The 25,007-nt window shown below is 31.3% G+C and overlaps 1 protein-coding gene across 1 annotated transcript in view; it reads right to left on the bottom strand.

Moving 5' to 3' along the window:
• LOC105292456 (adhesion G protein-coupled receptor L3) overlaps positions 1 to 25,007 on the bottom strand; it is a 610,351-nt gene that overhangs the window by 102,116 nt on the left and 483,228 nt on the right. The window contains exon 7 of the mRNA XM_023530910.1: positions 21,353 to 22,153. Within this exon, the coding sequence (XP_023386678.1) occupies positions 21,353 to 22,153 (801 nt within the window). The remainder of the gene's footprint in view (positions 1 to 21,352; positions 22,154 to 25,007) is intronic.

Raw genomic sequence — 25,007 nt, 5'->3', positions numbered from 1 at the left:
CAAATTTGTCAATTTAAAAAAAGCTTAGTACCCTATTACTTTGCAAGAATATTCCAAACATAATTAGAAAAAATCTAAACAGTAATATATTTTGACTTTCAAAGAAAAAAAATAAAACTTAAAATGAGTAAGATTCTTTTCTAGAATTGCCCAAATATTTGATAATCCATAGAAAATGTGAACCTGAGCTTTTCCTTAAGCAAACCACAAAGCAATTACTTTATTCAGCATATTTGGCGGTTATTTGGTCTCTTTTAAGTGTGTCATATAATGCCGTCATAGGACATTCATTCTCTTTGAGAGTTTCTTTTGTTAATAAATACCACCTTAGATCCATATTTTTACTTGCATTATTTAGTGAAAAGAAACATAAATTCAGCAAATAAATAATACTTTCCATTACAAAAATATGTATGATAAAAAAATTTAAAGTGTAATTATCTTAACAAAAATATTCTGAAAATAAATGAAAAAATAAGCAGTCTGGATAAACAGCAAATTCCAATGTACATATTTATGTCATAAATGTATACATTTTTAATTTCATGTCTCCTATTAAAATTTCTTAAAATGTTTCCTATTATTTACTTGAATTTTAAAAATGAGGAACTGACTTCATTTAAGATCTCATAATTGGATTAAATTTAACTCTTATAATATGGTTTGTATATATATACACACACATACACTATATATATATTGGAGACATAATTTGATATTTCACATAAAGTCATATTTTGGAAAGCTCTAGTTGGTTTTCTTAACCATAGACTCATCATGAATCAATAGAAGGATACAGAGGCTTAAACTTTAACACACTTTTAATCTATATTAAAATGGGATAGTATTATGAACAAAGTCAGATGCAAATTGAAATCCTGGCTTTTAAGTTTACTAGTTATGTGATCATATGGATATAATTTAAGCTTTGTGACTCCCAATTTCTTTATCTGTAAAATGGTAAAAATAAAATCACGATTCATTGGAAAAGTTCAATAAGTTTCAGTGGTTACTGTTGATGATAGTTAAACCATCTTTCCATTGATCTCATTATAATTCTGTATTGCACCTAGAGTGAGAATGGAAGGAAAAAAGGAGACAAGGAGTCTGAGAATCATGTCAGAAAATATATGTGGTTGAAAACTAAGGATGCTCAGACTGTAGAAGCAAAGACTGAAAAAGGGCAATTATTAAATTTGTGATAGGCCATTATATTTAAAGGAAAGGTGATTTATTGCATCCTGCTCCAATGGGAAGTGGAAAACAATTTAACTGGGGAAAATGTACAAAGAAAGATATTGATTCAGTGTAAGAAAGAACTTATTACACTGAAACAATAGAATCAGTTCTCAACAGTAGAATCCATTCTCCAAAAATGAAATCCATATCACAGAAAGTAGAAAGAGGATGGGTATCTGCATAGAAATTACAGAAAGTGTTTCTGTATATAGAGAGAAGACATGTAAAATAACATCTAATTATTTTTCAATTCTAATATTTGGTAAATCATTTACATACATATTTATATATGTAAATATACATACATATATATTGATCATATTCTCATTTATAAAAATAGATCCTTAACTTTAAAATTGTAGCCAGATACCAGGTTCTGTAAGTAAGCAGTTTTAGTCTCATTAATTTTTTCATTTTATTTTGTCTATTGTTTTTATTAGTTTTTCTCAGTTTTAATTTATGTGTTCTTAATCTATTTTATGTACCGAAGTTAGCCTTAATCATTTTTCTGGATTTTTGAGGAACTCTCCTACATCTTGACTGTGGTGGTAAATTTATGACTGTATTTGTCAAAATTTACAGAAACAGATTAAAATGGGTGAATTTTATTGTAGTTTATACTTTAATTTTAAAATATGGACAAATTTCTTTTAGAAATAAGGTAAAGTTTTAATAAAAGTAAAGAAAATAATATGTCATAAGAGTTCTGGCAAGCTTCAATTAATGGTAAACTGAAAGAAAAATAGAACTATTTTGAATATGTTTGTTTTGGATATTAAATTCTACTAAAATTGTTTTCTCCCTTTAGAGAGTCATAAATTAATACTAAAATTCTTCCAAACACTTTTTATGGTGTTATCTACTATATTGTAAAGAATGCACAATAAAAATTCAAGGAACATAGTGCTGGCTATGAGCTGGCAAAATATTTAATTCAAATTCACTGTCACATGCACCTATGCTTTTTTTTTTCACTTGTGATTGACCTTTATACTTACTAAATGCTGGAATATTTAAAAAATAATGTGAGAATAATTAAACAGTATCACTGAATTCTAGCATGTCCAAAAATGCCTGAGTAGCATATGCAATTAGTAGAAAACAATAATTCATCTTATGTGACATATCAATTAAAAAGAAATGATACCTTGCATTGTGATGTTAATCAATTATTCACACATTTTGTCATTTACAGGATAAAATAGCAACCCCTTTGCCTTTTCTCTTGCCTCTAACAACCTCCCAGGGCATACCTAGTACAGGAAATTAAGAAATATGAATACATTTATTTTAATTAATTTTTGTTCCAGATTTCTCTTTATCTCTTTTATACTGATGAATGCCATCAGTATTAGCACATCACTTTGTGTGAAATTTTTTTTCTCTTTTTAATACTGAAGAAACTTTTGTATAATTGGGACTTCACCAAGTTCTAATTTTTGTTACTGTTACTGTAAAATAAGAGTTCTTAAATATAAAGTATTTGCTTTTATCAACAAATTAATAAGCCTATCTTGTATGTATGGATTACTACAATTGTAATACAATGATTATTTTGGGTCCCACATGATGAATTTCATTTTACAGAAAGCTGAGTGGTTCTTAAAGTCGAATCTGACTACGAACTGAGAAACTGTTACAATAAATGTGTGAAAGCATAATGAGAAAATGGAATATTTTTTGGACCAAAAATATTTAGAGCAAAAATATTCTATTAGTTCATAAGTTCATCTGTGGGAAAGAACTACAATTTTTCAATTGATGTTTATATTATGCAATATGATATCCTTTCCAGATAGGTTATTTGTTAAAAAGTGAAAACAAACAAAAGCCATGGAAAATGTAATACTTTGTTAGTAATGTCAAAGTACTAAGGAAAGAGTACCTCACTGAATATCTTACGTCTTTTTTCCCCATGGTCTCTCATGCCTTTTACTGTTTTGAGTATTATAATGTTCTTCTGAGCATAAACGTTCTTCCCATCCTTTCTCCATTTGGTTTATTCATTTAAAGTCTGTGTCCCCAACTGGAATGTGTTCATTTTTGGCAAGAGTCGTATTTTATAAATGTTAAATCCACACACAGCCCACTGAATAACTTCACTCAAAAGAGAATGAATGAATCAATAAATTAATGTTTACACTATAAGAAGAAGAATGAATTATTTACTAAGTGCTAAAAACTGAATGCTTGCCAATCACATCCAAAATCCTACACATTTCTAATAAGGAGAAATTGGCCTTTTTGAAAATAACATCCAAAACAACACTGAGTGGCTTTCTATTAGCAAGAATGGAGATATGCATCAGTGGAGACACAAAACTAACATTCTACAAATGAAGCTGTAAATATTATCCAGCTAGTATATATAACTACTTTAGGTATATTGCCTTCAAGTTTATAAGGGAAAATCTGTTTTTAAATTATATAATTTTATTCATCTAATGTTACTGGCCTAAAAATATTGTAGGCTTAGCATGTCACAGAAAAAAGCAATTCCATTTTAAGGAACTAATTTTTAAAAATACTACTTTAAAATCTCCACTGTTTCTTCATAACCAGGGTTTTACCTCTGAACATGCTACACTAAATTAATGTTAGCAAGAGGTTTCACTAAAACCATTAAGAATAATCAAATACTATGTGAAGGATAAAGCCACTGCAGTATGACCAGTTACCGCAAGAAATCTGATAGTGTTAGTAATAGCACTGCATTTGATTAAAGAAAGAGAGAGTAAGAAAATTATTTGAATTTATTCAGATAACCTCTGGCAGAAGAGCTCCTGGAACACAGACTACCATAAATTACCACCATAAGTCAGCTATATCATCAGTCAATTGGCAGTCATGCTTTAACATGGCATGCACGCAGTTAGGTTCCAAACCATTATTAGAATATATTCTGTTTCTATTAGAAGTTGCCAACATTTCTGAAAGTAGCTTAGATCTTAATAGCACTGCTACCTCCTTCACATGAAAGGTGTCAAGTCACAGAGTCGTTAAAGTTAATTTTTCAAATTCTGCATCATTTTGGAAATGACTAAAATGAAGAAACAATTTCTCTTCACCCTATGGTTTCTATCTACTTGCTCATGCTCCCTGTAGAAAAAATAAAGTGTGAGTACTTTCTCATCTTGCAGACTCTCTTCAGGTATTTGAAGACACCTCTTGATTTCTCTCCTAATTTCCCTTATTTACTTATCTATCAATATCTATCTATCATCTATCATCTATCTATCATTATTGTCTAATCATCTACCTACTTATCAACTAGCCATTTATGCATTTTTAGTACTTGTATGTCACTTACCAAGTTCCATTCATTGTTCTAAGTGCTTTACAAACATTAATTCACTAACTCTTTCTAACAAACCTGAGATATAGGTACTATTATAATTCCCATTCTGTGGATGAAGATATTGAAGAGAGGCCAAGTAACTTGCCCAAAGTCACACAACTAGTAAAAGGAGGAACTATTTTCAAACACAGACAATCAGATTTCATAGCTTTTAGCTAAATATCCTAATCCTTCAACTTTCATCAAATGAATCACAGTTACAAGAACACACAACAACCTAGGCATATCCTTCACTGGACAAACTCTCACATACTGATATTGCTTCTATAACCTGGTGCCAATAAGTTCTGAACTGAATTCCTGAGAAATGGTCTGACCGAATGGGAACAGTATAAAATAATTTTATTCTAGGTGCATTATCAATCATTATCAATACAGTTGGAGACTTCATTTATCTTTCCCATCCCATACCCCAAACTGTTGATAGAAATTTAATCTGTGGTCCTCCAAATCCTGTAAGCTTATGAAACAGGCACTGTGTCTGGGTCACTGCAACTCTAGTATGTATTGCAAGGACTGACAAAGACTGAATAAACTAATTTGCTGGGTGAAAATGAACCAAGAGATTTTTGTTTTGTTTTTCCCACATGAACAACTGTTTAGCAGTCTTTTCATTTTTTGAAATATAAACCAAACAAACAAACAAAACATCTAAACAGGGGAATTTACATTTATCTGTGTTAGATTTTATTTTTTTCCATTTTAGATCATTGATACAGACTGTCCAGAACCATACGATTCCTGGTAATCATCTGATCTATCAGTAAATTCCTTCCTAACAATCTGTCATCTAGCAATGCAAATTGTCACATTTTCTATATCTTCATCAAAATTATTGATTAAAAATATTGAAGATGAGCAGATCAAAGACAAAGCTTGTTACCTACCCAGAAGACACCTTCTAGGCTGACTGATGAATCAACATTTGCTCTATTCTGATTCGGTAATTCAAGCCACTGATAAAGACATTATATTAAATTATATTAAATTATGTCAACTCATGTGAAATTGGTATTTTTGTACATCAAAACTGTCAAATACTGGCAACTTTATATAATTTAACCTAATTTTTGATCTTAAAAGTGTCATGAGATTTTGCTAAATAGCTAATTTATGTAAAAATAAATTCATGCTACATATGACTTTTGTGAGATTTATTTTATTAATATTTATTATTATTTATTTGGTAAGTTTTATCAAAAAAACTAATAAATTTGGTTTCTTGGCATGACGATTCTGTTCAAGTGTGTTGGCTTCCTAACTAAATTATAAATTTATTATCTGTGGGAGCAAGGCTCTTTATCTTCTACAACATTCAGTGAGGTATTTTGTATATGACAAACACTCATTAAATGTCAAGTAAATAAAATAAAATATTTTGAATGTGTCATAATTCATCCAAAACAGAATCTTCATTGAGAGGCTTTATATAAAATTTTTTGGAACTACCTCTTTTAAAAAGCATCTCCTATAACCAACTAACTTCTCTTGGCTTTAATGACTCTTGGCATTTCTTAGACTTATATCTACATTTATAAACAAGAAAAAGTCCCTTTTCATCATTAAAAGTATCCTCTTCAGGCCTATGGAAACTGAACATATACTTAATCACACAGCTGACTTGGCCTAGATATGGAGACACTGCTTACGGTGGCATGGCAAAAGAATAAAGTAACATCACCTATCTCAATCATAATAAAATCCCCAAATGAGTGAAAGAAGTATATGTTAAGTTACTAATTTCAAGAAATGTAACCTGTTTGACTCTCAGGCAAAATTGATGCCATATTAAAATACTCTGATATTAGCATTTTCGTATCACTGCATCAAATACTATACGGCATAGCCAACAGAAGTGAATTTCTAATAACACCAGGTCTAGTCATGAAGCCTGGGAATACTTCTTCTTCTTCTTCTTTTTTTTTTTTAAATCAAAATTCAGAGTCCTTAAGTGGGCTTATGAGACAACAAAGTCATTTATAATTAGAGAAAAATATCAGCAGTAACTATGGGATTCTTTCCAATTATAGATTTCCTAGTGTTTGAATTAAGACTTCACTGGCTCTAAAACGAAGAGGACTAACACACTTAGACTATGTCTGTCAATATTTCTGGGCTGGAAAGCTCATGTAATTCCAGGATTCTCAGTAAGCTCTCTGACTCCTTTACTGGCAGAGTCTTCTTTTTCTATCAGAGTGAATTTATTATTAAAGAATGATTGCTTATTTTTTGTTAATCTTCTATTTTTTACCCATGTGGTAGTTTTATGCTAGGGGAAAAAACAAAACAAAAAAGGGAAATTGCAGTCACTATCCTTGGTCTGTGAATAAGTATGTGCTTATCTATGTTATTCTTTTAAAACTGAAACCCAAAGGATTCTAACGTGAGTTTTCTTGTAATCTGAACATTTTCTGTATTTGTCTGAGGCTTATTATGTTTATCTGTGGATGACTACTGTAATATCTTTTCATACTATTTATTAAAACTCATCTCTTGAAATCTTGCTCGATATCGCTAATTTACTTCTTCATCACCATAAAAGCATGCTGCTAAGCCACACTCTTGTAAAAAATTTTAAATGAAAAAACAAAATCATTTAATATTAAACAATGATATAATTGCTCATTGTTTATACAGCTCAGCAAATAATGGCCAAGTGCTACAGACTTAACAAGTGAATATCATTCCTTCTCATTAATGAAAAAAGAAAGGAATCTGGTATAAGCTGTGCATGTCAAAATAACAAGGAGCTCACATATTTAGGATGCAGCCAGTGTTGCATCTCTGCCTATAGTAACCATCCATACTCTGACAAATGATAACTATGTCCTACTCATTCCATTTCAAGGAGTATAATCAGTTCACTTTAATATTAAAAAGAATTCCTTTGGAATTAAAAAATAATAATAATAATTCCACCACAAATTCATTCTAATTCACTTAAGATCTTCAGTACAGAGCTGGACACAAAATTAAGAATTGAATAAGTATTTGTTAACAGAGTGAATTATATAAAATTTTTGGTCTTATTATATAAAATAATTTAGAAAATCTAAAAGGCCTCTGAATTATCTCGGAGAGAATAGAATCTGAAATAGGTAATCACGATGGCTATTAATAAAATAAGGAACTGATACATGTTTTAGATTTTCTTTTTTTCTAGAGTTTAAAAATATAAAAAACTTCAAAGGCTTATGTGAGGCTTTAGAGTATTTTAATGCTTTTACTATTTCATACAATTTTAAACAGCAATAATAGAATTGCTTAATATCCTAATTGGAAGAGAGTACAGTCTAAGTAAATAAATCAAATTTCATGCATTCAGGATGAATGACTATATTTTCACATCTAAATTGAGGAAAGAGTGGGTATAAAATTTTTTAAAAAATTAATGGAAACTGAACAAAAAGTCTTTGGAACAAACAACTTCTACTCACCTTATTTACTAAGACAAACATTTCTAAGGATAACTCTAATGACATATATATAAAAGAGGTGAAGGGAGAATTTAACACAAAGAAAAGTTTTTCATAAAAACGATTATTTTTTTAAGTGAAAGCAATTTTATACACAATTTTAATTTAAAAATTAAAAAGATATAATTTTTTGAGTCCCTTTTAAGCATATCAGAGTATCTAATTCAAGAGCTTCACATTTGAAAAATGTGCTTTTAAATTTTACAGTCTTATTGGGTCAAAGCCACAGGATGTTTCTTTCTTAAGAGAGAAAAGTAAGAGCAGCAGGGGGCTGGACCAAACAAAGTTTACACATCAGATTCAGGATGGGCACATTCTCTGCATTCACTCAGATCTCAGCTGGCAAAGCTGAGTGCCATTCATGCTGGCCTTGAATAGCCAAAATAAATTAACACAGTCAGAAAGAGTGATTGAACTCATGCAGCAACACAGCATTACAAAACAGTTCTTCATCTGTCCAGGTTTAGGAAAGTCAGTGGGAATGGACAGAAGAGGGAATCAGCATGTACTACAGCCTATGTTTTAGTACACTTGGAACATTACAAATTAATAAAAAATTCAGAATTCTACCTACTCCCACTTTTGAGTATCAAACATACATTTGCCTTAAAATATAGAAGTCTGAGGTACTGCTCATGGTATAGATGAGGGTCTACTGGTTACTACATTCCTTTGACTATAGTGACATGTCGAACTTAATTTCCTGCCTATTTTTCACCTTTTTTTGTTGTTGTTTGTTTTCCCAACACATGAATAGACCATGAGTGGCTGCAAAGCACTGCATGATTGCTTAGTCTCATTGCTCTTCTCGCTGTGTTAATTTATTCCAGCTATTCAAGGTGAAGATGAATGGCACCTCGCTTTGCCAGGACAAGCCTGAGAGGGAACGTGTCCATTCTGTATCAGGCTGCTGTTCTTTTCTGTCAACCACACAGGTAGTAATTCTATGAGGACACAAAACAGAGTCATTTAATAAAACAAAGTGATGCATTTCACTGCCAGAGTGGCCTGAGCCCAGAGAGAGGGTAGTTAGCATAATTTGCTCTACAGATTCTTAATGCATTGAGACAATATTCATGCTAAGATATAAATTCTATTTAAACATTAGGGAACCTAGAGCAGTGATTATTTTCCAAAACCAGAATCATAGTCTCTAAAAAGTACTATCCTGGGGCTTCACTTCACATCTTAGGACTATGATGTGATGGGGTGGGTAAGAGACAGAAAATCTACATTTTAACATGCTCCCTGGATGATTGATGCAACATCTTTTTGGTAGTCATTAGATAAGGAGTTGGGAAACACATATGCAATCAATAAAACTAGTCACAGAAATTTAAAACAAGAAAAAAAAAACAGTTTAATATCATCATTACACTCTGTAATATATACTAACCTAGTAGGAATTATAGTCTATACAGTAATTATCAAATTTAATGGCTTATTAAAAATAGATACAGCGATCCATCCCCAGAGTTTCTGATTCAATCTGGGATGGGACCTGAGAATTTGCATTCATAACAAGCTCCTGTTGGACCACACTTTGAGGTCCATTATCCTGTATAACTTAGGAATCAGATACCTGTAATCTATTTGCATATACTTAAATGTTATTATAAAAATAAATATAAAGAGAGGTTTCTAATTTGCCAAAGTATTTTAACCAACTCATCACTAGAATAAAATTGTCTCCTGAAATAATTACATAACATTATAGTAAAATATTCTAATAATTTCTCTATAAATGATTTTTAATATCATTACAACTTGAAAATGACTCCTCTTTCATAAAAAATATTCACTGAATATCTCATTTTAATGGTTAACAGTCAATATTCAATGAATATACTTACCTTTCCTAGAAAATACAAGCACGAACATTAAAAAGGTAGAGTTATATAAATAAAAAAGAAATATTAAATATTTCAAGTGGGGAAATCTACCTGTTTTATTGTCAAAGCTAAAAGTAAAAAAATAATAATAATTTTCACCTTTGATAAGAATCGTTGACTCTCCTTTCATTTAAATTCAATATTCATTTATTTAAACTTATGATTCTCTTTTTATGTTTTTCCTTTTTCAATTTTTACTCTTACAAACAACTGCTAAAAATTGATAGTTTGAACAGTTAAAAGTGAAAATCGATAGAGAGTACCATTAAACCAAATAATGTAATGGGACATTAGAATTATTTATTAAGTCTCTGGAGTGAGAGATCAACCTACTCTGTTATTTGATATTCCTATGAGAGCAGATTACAATCTTGTGTTACACACTGTAGGGCTCTGTAATCTAAGAGTAAAAGCAAAGTCTTTTGGAATGCCCAATACGTTTAAGAACTACAAATATTTCTTAACAAAGGAAAAAGAAAAAAAGAAACACTAGAAATAGAGTAAGTTACAGTCTCATTCTCTCAACAAGACTTTGGCACTTTCTCATTTGTGTGTCCTAGTCACAAGGGGGTGCTAATTAGTTGGATAACTGTTTTAAACACAATTAGGAGGCCTTTTTACATCCCATCACATTTTCTAAATAGATTATTGGTACTCTATTCACAAGAAATGTTAGCTTAATTTTCAGAACTTTATTTTGCTATTTCAAAGACTGATCATATTCACTAAATAAATTTGGTAAAACCCAGAAAAAGCTCAAATTTGAACCATTCACAAATTAATTACCATTAAAACTTTGGATTATATGCTTTTAAATTTATGTACTACATGTAATAAAAAATAGGTCGAGCCTACATAAACCATTTTTAGAAACACTTTTCATAGACATTTTAAAATATAATCAAAAGTAGAGAAAATATATAATGATCTAAATTTCAAATCATTGAAACCTGCTTTAAAAAAAATAGCAATACACAATGAACATTTTTCATACCATTAAATATTCTTATACCACATAACTTTTTTTACTTGAATTGTTGAGACATTTAATAAGTGATCTATTTGTATATAAGTTCAATGAGAAAGTCGAAATCAGTATATTAAAAAGACTATATGAGGTATTTGGGTGAAAAAGTTCTCACAGCAAATATTTATCTATACAGAATAATGATAGAACTTTGTTAATATAGAGGAGTTGCATCACAGATACATTTAATTTACATGAATTCAAATAGTTCTGTAATTGTAATTAAAATAATGTAAAATTATACTTTGTAAAAGTATTTTTACTATGTACAATATATATTGCACATTAATGCACTCTAATATATAATTCAACTTCACTAGATGATTATTTTTGACATTCCTTATGTGAATTCTGTCCTGAAATTCAATACTTTCTGGCACGTATCTGCTCTGATTGGCTTATTTTTTTGCAGTAGTAAATCAGAGAACTAAAACTCCCACCATTATTCACATGTCTTCTTTTTCACTGTTAGGTTTTAAAATTTTTAGCTTCTCCATTCTTGAACCTATGTCATAGTATTTCAAATTCTTCATTCTAGAATATAAACAGCTAAGTCATTAGTCCTGTTCATCCACTGAAGTACTTTGCCATGTTCCTTCCCGAAAGCTTAAAAAATTATAGTTACACTAAAAGCTGTTGTAAGGATCTGGAATATGTGAAAAGTCAATATATTTATACTCAGGGGAAAATTCAGCAAAAATGATATAATAAATAATTTTTAAGCAATTAAATTTTCAATAATGATTTAATGAGCATGGTAGCTGGAACACAATGATAATTACTATTATAGGTCACAATAAAAATTCCAGATTAAAATTTCCCTTTTCTAATGAGAAAGGGCTTCTTTTACTAACAATGTAATGGATTTTGTAGCAAGATTTACGTATGGGTGTTAAAGGTTGCTGCTTTGGGAAGTTGCAATTCTGACTTCTTTCAGTTATTAAAGCCAACTTAAGGCCAAATGGGCCTATACTAGTAGAAAAGAAAAATTCCAGTGTAAGATCTTTTCTTACTTATCATTTAATAGGTACCAATACTTGACTTGATGTGTTTCTTCCTATGGGATAACTAATCACATAGTACTTGCCTTTACCCTCCACAGTGACTAGGATTTTAAAATCTCTTGTACCTGTGCAGACAGTTGTCATTCATATCTCCTATTGTGGCTGCTTATTATTCACCTGGGCAATTGCACACAAACTATTCTCTGTCTTCCTTCCCTAACCTATCCAGTCTCCTTTCACCTACTGAGGGATAATTTGTTATACTCCACTTTTATGATATTTTAAACATTACTATAATGAACACCGTTGTACAAATCTCATTGCATACAACTATGACTGTTTCTCTAGGGAAGAAACTAGAAATGGATTTGCTAGTATATAAGGTATGGCTATCATATAGATATAGGTTTTACTAGATATTTCCAAGTCACTCTCCAAAGTGGTTATAACAATTTACATCCCAACCAACAAGGTATAAGCATTCCATACTTTGTCTTTAATTTTATCTTTAACCACTTGAGGTAATTAATTAAATCAATCTTGGAAAATAACTTTTGGACATTTTAAAATGCATGTTCTTTTATCACCTTTTTATTTTTAGGAGAAGTAAATTTATGTCCCTTTTATTCCTCTCTAATTACTTTCTTTTCTTTTTTCATTTTAATTTTTCATCATTCTGCCAATCATATTCATAGACAGTAACCATGAAAGTATTGCTAGGAATACATCTGAATTAAGAAAATGGAAATAATACATGCTAAGTAAAAGTAAATCTAATAAAGAGCCAGTCCCCAAATCTCTAAAGTCTTTCAAATTTCTCAGGATTTCTGCAAAAGTTTCTAAGATTTCTAATCCTCCAATACTTCAATCCATTTCTTCAATTACTTCCAAGAACACACAAACACACACATATATACACACATACACACACACTAAATCCATTATATTTCATGCTTGTGCATATTATAATTGTTTTCTATTGTAAATATAAAGTGTTCCGGCTTCGTGATTCAGAGTCAAATAAAACTGGGCTTCTTTGAAGCCCACACCTACATTTATAAACTGGGTTTCTCTGGGCAGGTGACTTTACATTTCTGAGTTAGCTTAGCTTCCTCATCTGTACCTCTTTTTTTAAGGGTTAAAGTATGCGTGTTCACAAACCAGGCATAATTTGGAGGGGATGGTGGGCACTCTACAACACTAGTTGCTGTGTGCTTGTTCTCACTCTGACTGAATGTGGATGGGTCCTTCCTGCCTTGCATTTTACTTCAGCTTACCTGCCTTACATTCTAGTACATGTACGCTGCCTTCTTGTGTTTCTCCTTGCTCCTCAGCTGTGCCACCAAATTCCCTTTAATCACTGATGGAGGCAACATGACATAGAAAGTCAGACTGGGATTCTAACTGCAAATGTGAATTATGTATGTTATTCAGATTTGGGTTATTTACCTTCTGTGATCCTTGATTTCTTTATCTGGAAATGAGGATGATGCTTTCTTTGCATGATTAAATTTGATAATATGTAAATGGCCAAAAAAGACAATACTCAATTAACAGTAGATAATACTTCTATTTTTTGACAACCCTCTTTCTCTTTCCTCTTGTTTTCACTATTCTGTAAGCTCTATGATGGCAAGGTCAATGCCTGCTCAGAACACTGTTGTAACCACAGACCACAGCATAGTGCTTGGCCTTGGCTGTATAAAGATGTTTCCTGAGTAAAGAAAGAAGGAAAGAAGGAAGAAAAAAAGCAAGGAAGGGAGGAAGAGAAGAAGGGAGGGAGGAAGGGGCGAGAAAGAATCAATTAATCAATAGCCTTCTGACTTAAGCCCAGTTTTGACTTCCTGTTTCTGCTTTCTACAGCAGGTTTGATTTTGTATCTGAATTTCACTTTTCATCTTTGGCTTTTTCTTATTATATCTAATTCCACTTTCAAGCTTTTTCACAAACCATTACCACTTATGTCTCTCAGTGGGCTTCTTTTTAAAATATAAAAGTCTAAATTTTTCATTTACTATATAAATATATATGCTATATAGCAAGAATTATCATAGATTTTGAAACATTTAATGTTTTTAAAATAGTCTATTTTATATTTTTATTGAATTGAGAGAGTGTTTCTAAGGGAAATGTCATTTTATTTTTTCTCAAAGGTAAAAGTTTCTTCAAAGACAGTTCTTACTAAAACAGTGCACAAGAGATAATTCTGAGTCATGAAATCAACAAGTACCTAACATTTCACTTGTATTCATATATTTTTTTGTTAAAATTATTTTCCAAACATTAGTTTTAACAATTCAAAATGGAAGGCTAAAATATTTTAGTCACAAGACATTTCAGAGAGAAATCACTGAATTTTAAGTTATATTTTTATTTGTGGTAAGTGGATGCAAAAAGTTAGGTCATGAATTTGTACTATTGAAGGACATAAAGAGAAACAGGCAGAATTCTTATTAAAAAAGACATTTTCTATTTATTTTCAGGGAAATATGACAACATGATTTGTCCCATAAAATTATACAGTATAGTAGATTTTCCCTGTCATTTATGTATCTTAAATTATTTAGTCATTAATCATTATTATCTGAGAATTTAGCTTTCTGGTGGAAAAGCAGTTATTAAGAGGGAAATACCTTTGTGTTTAAATTCATATTTTCGCTTGTCAACTCTATTCTAAGGTACTTGAACATTATCTAAAATTTTAAAACACAAAGACTTCACTATATAATAAAGTCAGTTCTCACTTATCTGTGCTAATGTGGATAGAAGCAGAGGACTCTAAAGTGGAACTCTTCGATAATCATAAATCTCATTTGAGCCACTATTGCCGACCTTCATAAGATGCGCTAATAATGAACAGAACTATTTCAGTTCCACCTGCCTGCCCTCTGGTGGATGTGCTAATGAGCAGTGAAATGGCTACAGAAAGGACAGCTGGTGTGAGTGGGAAGCTTATTCACAAATCATCTTTTTATGAGTGTGACTTACATGTAGAAATGATTTTGATTACTTTTCTAATACATTTATCAGAGACATCACTCTGTAGGAAAAAATAATAAGTTAGCAACACTTGCGAACCTTTTTATCCCTTGCATCTTGTCTCTTTTATTAAGAAGGTCACTTACATGTTAGATTAATGGCTAATACTGGGCTCCGCTGTAAAGAGCTAGGGCCAGCTTTGCTTTGTACATACAGGAGTGAGATTTTGATATTCAGAGCCTGAAAAGTAGAAGGTGCCATTCTGGAAAAGTTAATCTTCAATTATGAAGAAAAGAAAATGCAAGAAACATATAACAAACATAAGAGAATTCAGCTGATGTTAAGTGACAATGGAATAGCTATGCAATATTAGCAGCTTTTTTGGTTGTGCTCCCTGAAAAATCACCAGCAGCAATGACCTTCAAGCAGCAGCTGTCACTATAGACAAAAAGAAGCAAGGATTGGAAAGAGAGGGGGCTTCTCAGCAGACAGGGAAACAGCTGATGCATAAAAATACAGACCTGAATGAAATTAGCAACCAGTGGCTGACTATTCTTTTAGTAAAGTTCACTTGGCTACTAAGATAGATGTCAACTAAACTTTAGAGACAATGTGGCATATCAATTGGAACTGTGAAGCAATCATAACTCATAGGCTGAGGACAAGTTTGATTTAACATCCCACTACTTTCAGGCTCTATTTTGTGTCTAGGGTACATCATATTTATCTAAACCACTCAGGAAGCAAATTCGGCTACCTATTAAACATGTGACAGTTTCAAAATGTTCAAGATTCTCTGCCAGCACTCACATTACTCAGCTGTCAATGTAAAGAGCTCAGATATATGATGTAAAAATTACATTTTAACGAAGTGTCATGTGTGTTTAAAGTTTTTATTCATCACTACATAACTACAGCTTTTACTGAAGATGCAAATGCACTTAATTAGCATATTATAAAGACAGAGGTTTGCTTCATCTGCATTGTGAAACTGTTACCTGCAGGCTTTCTGTTGTTTTAGACTCTACTATCTTCAGCACATATAAGAATAGTTATATTTACATAACCTCAAATGGCTTTCAAGAAAATGTGGATCATATCTGGTAAGCTGAAGAGCAAGCACAAGACAGAATTATGTGTCTATCACTGATTGATGTATTTCACTAAATCTCAACCAATAGATTTTTAGATCTGTTAGAGATACTAACTTTAGGAAATTTTGCAACTGGGTTTCTCTGACTATTCTTATTATCAACCTGAGCCTACCTCTTCCCTCCTTAAGTAGGAAATACTGAAAAACATATGTATATTTGACAAGGAAAGTTTAGATCATTCAATGGACAACTGAGAAACAAATTAGAAGAGTCAAAGAAAATACCGCATGTCTCACTCCTATTTATTAACAAAGACTGAACTCAGCACAAGGTGGTTTGAAAGAAAGAACTAAATAGTTAAGGTCAGTCAACATCAGTCATTAATAATAGCTAAAAGCAAGTGATGCAATTATTTGATTCCCTTATGCTGTAGAGATCAAGATATAAGGTATTTTTTTTTTTAAATTATGATTCCATAGGTATCACTCAGTTACCTATGAAATAGCTAAGTATTATTTGGAGGTTTAAAATGTATATCTTATAAAAGACAGACAATTGAAGGCAATGATGAATGTACAGTTTATATCATATTTTATAAGATAGGGAAAATGCTCATTTAAAAGTATATTTGAAAAGAAATTTTAGATCTAATAGCTCTAGATTTGGTGCTCTGTTCAGAAAAAATAGAGGAAGCACTTTCATTTATTTTATACTCAGGAGCTAATGCTTACAAGCATTTTTGATATAGGTGTCCAAAACTGAATCACCTATTCTGCACACTAAATGTATTATCAACAGAACACGATGTTATTTATTTCTGAATATAATACAATTTTCATTTTCTCCAAGTTGAAGAAATTCCTGCAATTCATCAACTGAAAAATTTGAGAATATGTTCTGAATGTAAAATTCTTTGAACAGTTGCTTACTTTCTTCCCTATCCTAAGACTACTGACTTTAATTTCTTCTAATTACTTCTGGAAGAAAAGTATACTAATAGGTCTTAATGTGCTTTGGCACATCTCCTTAACACCTGCTAAACTTCCTTTAGGTTACTAAAGCGCACTATAACCTGAATGAAGAAGGGAAGGAGTTATGTGTGGGTGGGGGGGTAGGGAATAATTAAGGTGACCTATAATTTTTTTTTTAAATTTTTTAATTTTTTTAGGTGAGGCAACCCTTGGTTAACTTTACAGATTGCAAGGACCTTGTCAGTTTACAATCCCTTAATTTTTATTTTTTACGCCTACAGCATCTGATCTTCCTAGGTGGTCTCTCATCCAAGTACTAATCAAGCCCAACCCTGCTTAGCTTCTGATATAAGTCAGACAGGATCAGGCTTGTTCAGGGAGGCATGAACATAGAAATTTTTTAGATTATAGAGTGTGGAAAAATAATAAAGATTACTACCTGAGAAGCATACCAATCTTAGTAAAACAAAATTTAGGACTGATACTCTCAACCCTATAATATTATGAATAAGAAGCTTTTAAAAATATGTTATAATTCATTCACTCATTTCTTAACTAATTCAACAAACCCTGACAGATCACCTCATATTTATCAAGTGCTCTATAAGGATTTATAAACAAAAATGACTAAAACAATATCAATAAGATTAGTACAATGTGAATTTGTCTTAGTTCCTGAACAAAAGTATTTTATAAATTGAAAATTCTTTGCATTTGTTTGTTCTTTGCCATATGAGATATACTATATTCTTAAAAATTATTTCTACAAAATTTGCAAATATAAACTATGTGAATAGCAATATAAAATAACTTCTGATTCACTTTCCTACTAATTTCATGCTGGAAAACTGTAAAAATGCTGACAAACTTGCATCTTAGGTAACATAGAATTAGTGATGAGAGTATAATGTTCTGAAAATACTTTTAGAGAAAAATGAGAACAAATTTTAAACATTTTAAAATGTCATCCAGAAGAACAGGCCCATTAAAAAACTTTTTAAGGAGAAACCAACAATGAACAGCTGAAATACAATTAAAAAAATCAAATTAAAATTAATTTCTTTATACAGCTGTTGTTGAAAACAACCCTTTTCACAGATTTACCACTCCACCAATGTTTTACCTTGAAAAGAATACAAACATAAGTGTCAAGATATGAGCCAACCTAAAAGACAGGACAATTAACAATTTGAGAATGGATGTTAGGGAAAGTTAGAAACTAGAATTAAATGACTTTTGAAACTACTTTTTAAAAATATTTCTGCGAAGCTAAGTTTTTCATCATAGTCTTCCTTAAACTTTATAACTTCAGAATTTAAAAGTGACCTTTGTTAAAAATACACATCTGATTTCATGGTTAAAGAATAGGTATAATGTTTTAAGAGCACGAGTCTACGGTAATTATCTAAGTGTGAGAGCTACAAATTAGATTTGCATTTACAGAGTGCTTGACACATGGGGATATTGATATCATTTCTATCCAGTGAATGAATCTAGACACACAGCCTCAGTAAGCATCTTTCCACTACTAGTGCCAAAGAAAAGAATATGAATCTGAAGTCAGGCTGCACTTTAATAGCTGGGTGATTTTTGAGTAATTGATATGAGCTATAGCACTTTAGATACCTCATTTAGAAAATGTAGATAATAATGGTCCTTGTAGGTTGATACGCAGCTATTAGGTTAAGTTTGTTGCGCCTATTACAGGTATCTCATTAAAATATAACAATAACCTTCTGAGCTAGGTGTTTGTGTTTTCTTTTTTTTTTCATTTTGTAGTTGAAACAAATACCAAGAGGCTGAACAACCTGTTCACAAAGAAGCATTAGAGGAAGAATTGAAACCCAAGTTCTTTGGACTCCCAAGCTCATGTTCAGAAGCAGTATGCTACCTGCATGTATGCTTTATCAGAGGATTTTTATATATGCAAGAGAAGCCTAATTGTCTCTTAACTTCCAATGCCCAGATCTTTTAATGTACAGAATAGTTATATCTCGAAGAAGTAAAACACAGATACCCTGTCACAAAAACAATAGCAAAAATGTGAATTTCCATTGATTAGAACTTACTTAAAATCAGAGCAAAAATATTCAGCCTGCTTCCAACAGATGGCAACAGTAAATACATTTTAGATCTACAGACTCAGAATTAGTCTTTTTGACCCTAACATATTTACAGTAAGTTGGTTTCCATAGATAGACACATAAGGAGATCCATAATAAGAATTCACTAAAGGCAATTTCTTTGAAAAATGTCAATGTAATTTACTAAAGAAAAACACCCAGCTGAACTGTCTGTGTGGAATAAGATGAACAGCCTTTATTGATGTTAATTGAAATTCTCATATCCACACATATCATGTATAAAATTTACTTCCCACACTTATTCTTTCTACCTCTAAACTGCAGTAAATTCACACCAAGGTAACAACTTTTTAATTTGAGCATCCGTGCATGAAAATGATACTTTTTCTTATAGTTATATTAACAAATTTAATAAAGTTAAAAACTCATACTTTGCAAAACAGAGGTCTTTTGTGTTGTTTTAAAAAAGTAAAAACTAAATCTCCTAGCTAATTTAGGAATTTCTTTCAAAAGCTGAACTTTATCATTTCTCAATGTTTGTCATTTTAATAACATCCTTTAAAGAAATGTGAGCATTAAAACACATAGGCAAATGGTTCATATCTTAACTCCCACAAATAAACAAAATTAAATGGTATAATTTTCTGTATGTCCACAACTACATTGATTTATCATATATATTAATATACACATAACTTCATTAATATATGCTAGAAATATTTTGGGGGGCAAGTCTCTAAATACTCTTTAAGAACAATTTATTAAAACTAAGTTAGGAGTTGGCTTCAGTGAATCAAATAAAAACCCGGAATGATAATTAATTTTAAGCTATTTATTATTCTAAATAAGAATAATGGTTAAGAATATTACAGCTCTTATTCTGGATGAATTATCTTTCTTCAATACTCCAGATGATTGACTCTTGCTTAGGTTTTCAACTGAAGGGTGCACTGGATTGAGAAACCCTACCAGTACAGAGGTGAGTCAGATAACGCACTTAGTTTATGAGATCTTTTGAGGACTTAGTATGGAGAAGTTTCTTTTGCTGCTGTCACTCTGACTGAAGCCTCTCATGGATTAGAGAAAACACCACCTAATTTGGCATTCTGTCACAGTAAGAAGTGGAAACCATTCATTCATTCATTCATACATTTATTCATTCAACAAAGAGTTATTGAGGCTTTATTTCATATATGCCACATATTACACTAGTGTCTGAGAAGGTAGAAATAATGGTCAAATAAAAATATTATAAAAGATGGGTAAGACAAAGTTATTGGCCATATGAAACTTAGAATCTAGTTGTATAAGAAAATATGTAAAAAATGAGCTAAGTTAGGAAGAATGACTTGCTAATAAAATCATTGTAAAAGCAATAGAGAAAATAAATATTAACATGTAAGCACTGAAAGAAAAAAAAATAAACTTCGAGTTGCTATATTATCAAAATTCAGACACCTGTATCTTAGTTTTCCATAATACTTTATAATGAGGAATAGTATGATTTCTAGTTTAAAATAATTTAGCTTCTAAACTAATACAACTCAGTTATAGAAGTAAAAATTTAAAGGGAAAACTATGATTGTCTTTGAACAACATGAAAAGGGAACAATATGTCCTATAGATGAAAAAGACACTCTTAGAGAATAGGATTAAAGATTATCTTGTGTTTACTCAAAGTTATGTTTTGTATTGTTTTTATTATAAAATTGAGATCTATTTTTTCTGTATTTATCAGTTATAAATATTTTCTGTATATATCAAGTAGGCACCCTCAGATATATGAACACTCAAACTGACAATGTTGCCAATAGAAGTGGCCATATATGATGCTTTCTACAATGTGAATATATTGGTGTAGGACTCCTGAAGCATTAATACAAGCTAAATCTAAGAGCATTTCTGAGAGCATGTCATAATTAATTAGATGGGATATCATTCTATTTTAGCAAAGATTCCATGTACTTCACTACACAAAGAATTACTAGCTGATAATGAAAATGCCCTTCAAAGAAGGGCCAAAGAATAGCTGCACAAGGGTAAAACACATCAGTTCCTTATACTTTTTTAGAGCTGAACATGGTTAATGAACAGCAACACTTTTTCAGATGAAAAGACGACGAAACATTTTTCAGGTACATAGGCTCGTCCAATCAAAACGTTCAATAAATTTACTGAGAACAAACTAAATATTTTCCCCCTCAAGAACCACCAAAAGTCAAACTTACCTGATCTACTATCCAGAGGTCCAAAATCCAAGGAATATTTCACGACATGATAGTTATTCCATACATAAAGAAGGTTGTCCCTGGGGTTGTAATCCACGGCTGCTATGTATTGGTATGAGTTGGGAAAAGGTACATCCACCAAACTATCCTTACTTTGGTCGGTGTTGTAAATGTAGTCAATCTTATTCCCCGTGGCCTCATTGTCATCATCCTCATATACAGATTTGACCACATACAGAATCCCACAAATCATAAAAGCATTGGAAGCTGATCTTTTATCATATGCAGTATCCCATGTCCCTTCAATCCGTAGGGTGTAAGGGTTCAATTGGCTAATGACAATTTTACCATTGTTTTGTTCTGTTGCATAGATGACCCATAGCCCATTCTCATCCACTGCCAGGTCTATGTCAGATTTGCCTCCCCAACGGTAAGGAGAAGTATCATGGTAATTGGCATTTGCTATGATAGCCTCTCCACTCTTTATCCTAGTTCGCAAATCAAACTTTACTATGTTCCTGGTGCGCTCTTTGTTGAAGAACAAAGCTCCATCGTATACTACAAATCCTGTGCCATCCACCCTGTGAGGAAGCTTGTAGGTTGTAGTTGGCCTTCCAGCAATGAAGTCATCCTTGGATGAGTATTCAGTCAGGGTATCAGTTCTGTAGGGGGTCCAGGGCATATAATAAATCTTGTCAGAAGCCTGCAGAGGGTCTTTACACCATGCCCCAGATTGGTGGTCGGACTCAAACAAATGTTCACTCTGGTAAACTCCTTTTAGTAGTCCAGGACAAAGAAAAACTGTTGGAAAGGAGTTAAAATAATACATATATTAATTTGAATATATTGACATACATTCTTATTTTTCACCAAATGGAATGCAACTCTAACAAGAAATCCATCACCACTTAGTCATTTTGCTGCATTCTTCTGAGAATACAAAGTAGTCACACACATTAATTCTGACTTTTGTTTAAAATCATTTTGATTTCATTTGCTGAAAAAATTTTGCATTTTTATGAGTAGCTGTGCTTTCCTTTGAGTTTTACCTTTATAAACATGTATTACAATATTTTTGGATATATGTATACGGATGTCATATATGTCTATATACTTATAGACATAACAAATACAAATGTTAATACAGGATATTTTTAGGTATCTTATTTGGAAATTTCAAAAAATACTGTTTTCACTCTGCTGACATTAGCTATTCAATACTTATCATTAGAAAATATATGGAAATCTAATAGTAATTAAAATATAATGATAAAGGAAAAGAAAAGTCCTGTAATACAGGCCACTGAATCTTCTAGCAAAAAAGCTCTTAAAGCTGCGATAGCACCCATAGAGCATGCATCCCACACAAGTAAAAATGAGTGATGGATAAATACGGGAAGGAAAAAGAGAAAGGAAGAAACAGGAAAGAAGGAATAAGGAAAGAAAAAAGGTGAAAGGTTACAGAGAAGAACCCAAGATCTAGATTTTAATCAGTTAAAATGTCCTGTTAAATACAGTATTATTGGAACTTAAAACATGTACCTTTTACTGTTACATGAGAAGAGCATTTAAAAAAAAAAAAAAACAAGATTACTTGCTATAGTATTTTGCTGCTCATACTTCAGACTGAAAATGGGCAAGAATTATTTGATTCACTTGATTTTTAGTATGACGCAGTAACACATTGTGTCAATGGTGGTGAGAAAGTCTGGCTGATTAGATTGATCCGTAATGAGAGGTTATAAAGCAATATTTCCCAAAGTCTGGTACTTGAAGCACCTGTTTCAAGTGGTATAGCTAGATGTTATACAGAAAGAAAAAATGAGTCCTTAGGCACATGGAAACATATGTCAAACAGAATTGTGATTCCAGTAGCTCAGATACATTAGTAAATCTCCAAAGCAGAAGTAGGAGGTTGAGCAAAATTTGCCAGCTAATTTGAACACAGAACCCTTTCTATGGAGCCGCTTTGGAGTGCTGTATTCTGCTCAACCTAAGGGAAACATTGCTCTAATATTTTTGCAAAGCAAACACACAGAAAAATAATCATGCAGTACACTGTTATATTTGAAATGATCACAAATGTATTGGGAAGAGAAATTAGAAAATCAAAAAAATTGGATGTTTACTTATATTTTAATGATTAATGAAAAAAGTATTATATTCTTGATATTAGTGATCAGCTCTTTAACAGAAACTATAAATCTAGATCCAGCAGAAACAGTCTAAGATGAAACTCAGCTAGGATTGGGTGGTTATTAAAAAGGAAAGTACAAAGTATATTGTTAAAGTGCCCAAAGTTTTACTTTTGGAGAAATAAAAAGTTTGGGGGAAAAGTTGACTATCAAAATTTTCCATATTAAGGATAGAGGGCTATTGTCAATTTATGCTCAATAATAAAATCAATGATTAGAATTTCTCAGGATTCTAATATGATAGTTATAATTATAAAGGATGGGTAGGCATTGTTACCAAAATTGTATATAAATTTTATGTTAGTTAATAATCAGCCCTTGGTTACTAAAGTAATCTAAGGTATTTTAAGAAAACCATCTCCCTTTTCCTCCAATAGTTAATTTTTTTTAAAGGGAAACTATACCAGAGCTATGGAAAATTATCTAGAATAGAAATAAAAACAAATCTAAAGCAATCACTATCCATCACCATCTACTGGATTTCTAACTACTTTTTTAAAAATAATGAGGAATAAAATAAAATACATGGCTGAAAATTTTACACTATTAAATTCTTTTAGGATAAAAGAATTAAACCAGCACTGGTCAGTACAACAGATTAAAGTGAAGTTGAGCAGCAGAAGTAGTAAATAAATTTTCATAAAATAGATAAGAATTAATAACAAAATTATTTTAACTAAATGTTAAACTGTTAAATAACTTAGCCTATAAATAGTATATAATTTATGAAAGGTATTTAATTACCTTTTTGTTCCACTTCTATTGGAGAGAGAGAAGTAAAGAGAGAAAGGAGAAAAGAGAATAGATTAATGGTACGATATTGGCCAAGCACTTTTTATTCACCTCTTCCAAACCGAAAGTAAATAATTTATTTCACTCATACTTGCTTTATTGAACATTATGGGTTTTTTACAAACCCACTCCTCTATCAAAATTATTTTTTAAAGCAATCATATTATAAGCTTAAAAATACAGTACAAACTTGGAAAAAATAACACAAAAGTTAATCAAGCTAAGATTTAATAAACATACCATTCCCAAGTATAGATACAGCAAATATAATATTAATATGAACACCAATTTACATTTGAAAGGCAGATAGGTAACATACACAAAAAGCTTTCAAATAGTTTTGGCTAGTCTTATTTAGGAAATGCTGAAGTGTATACCACTATTTAACATAATAATAGTCTTGCTTTTTACCCATCTCAAGAACTCTTCAGAAGAACTCAGTGACTTATTTCCTAAGGCCTAAGATTTTCCAGAGTTTGTCAGTCTTATGAGAAATGCACAACATAAGGCAACACATTAACAGAGAATGCTCTCACTCTGAAAAAAATGGATTTAGAATCTTTATTTAAAAAGCACTCTTACTCCCATTCGTCAATTTTTATATTATTAGCTCTCATCGATATTTTATATTATTGTGGAAAAATACTGTCTTTTAGAAAAAGCTATAT

The sequence above is a fragment of the Pteropus vampyrus genome, unplaced genomic scaffold (assembly GCF_000151845.1).
Source record: "Pteropus vampyrus isolate Shadow unplaced genomic scaffold, Pvam_2.0 Scaffold57, whole genome shotgun sequence".
NCBI classification, from domain to species: domain Eukaryota; kingdom Metazoa; phylum Chordata; class Mammalia; order Chiroptera; family Pteropodidae; genus Pteropus; species Pteropus vampyrus.
This window is presented reverse-complemented; position numbering and strand designations above follow the sequence as displayed.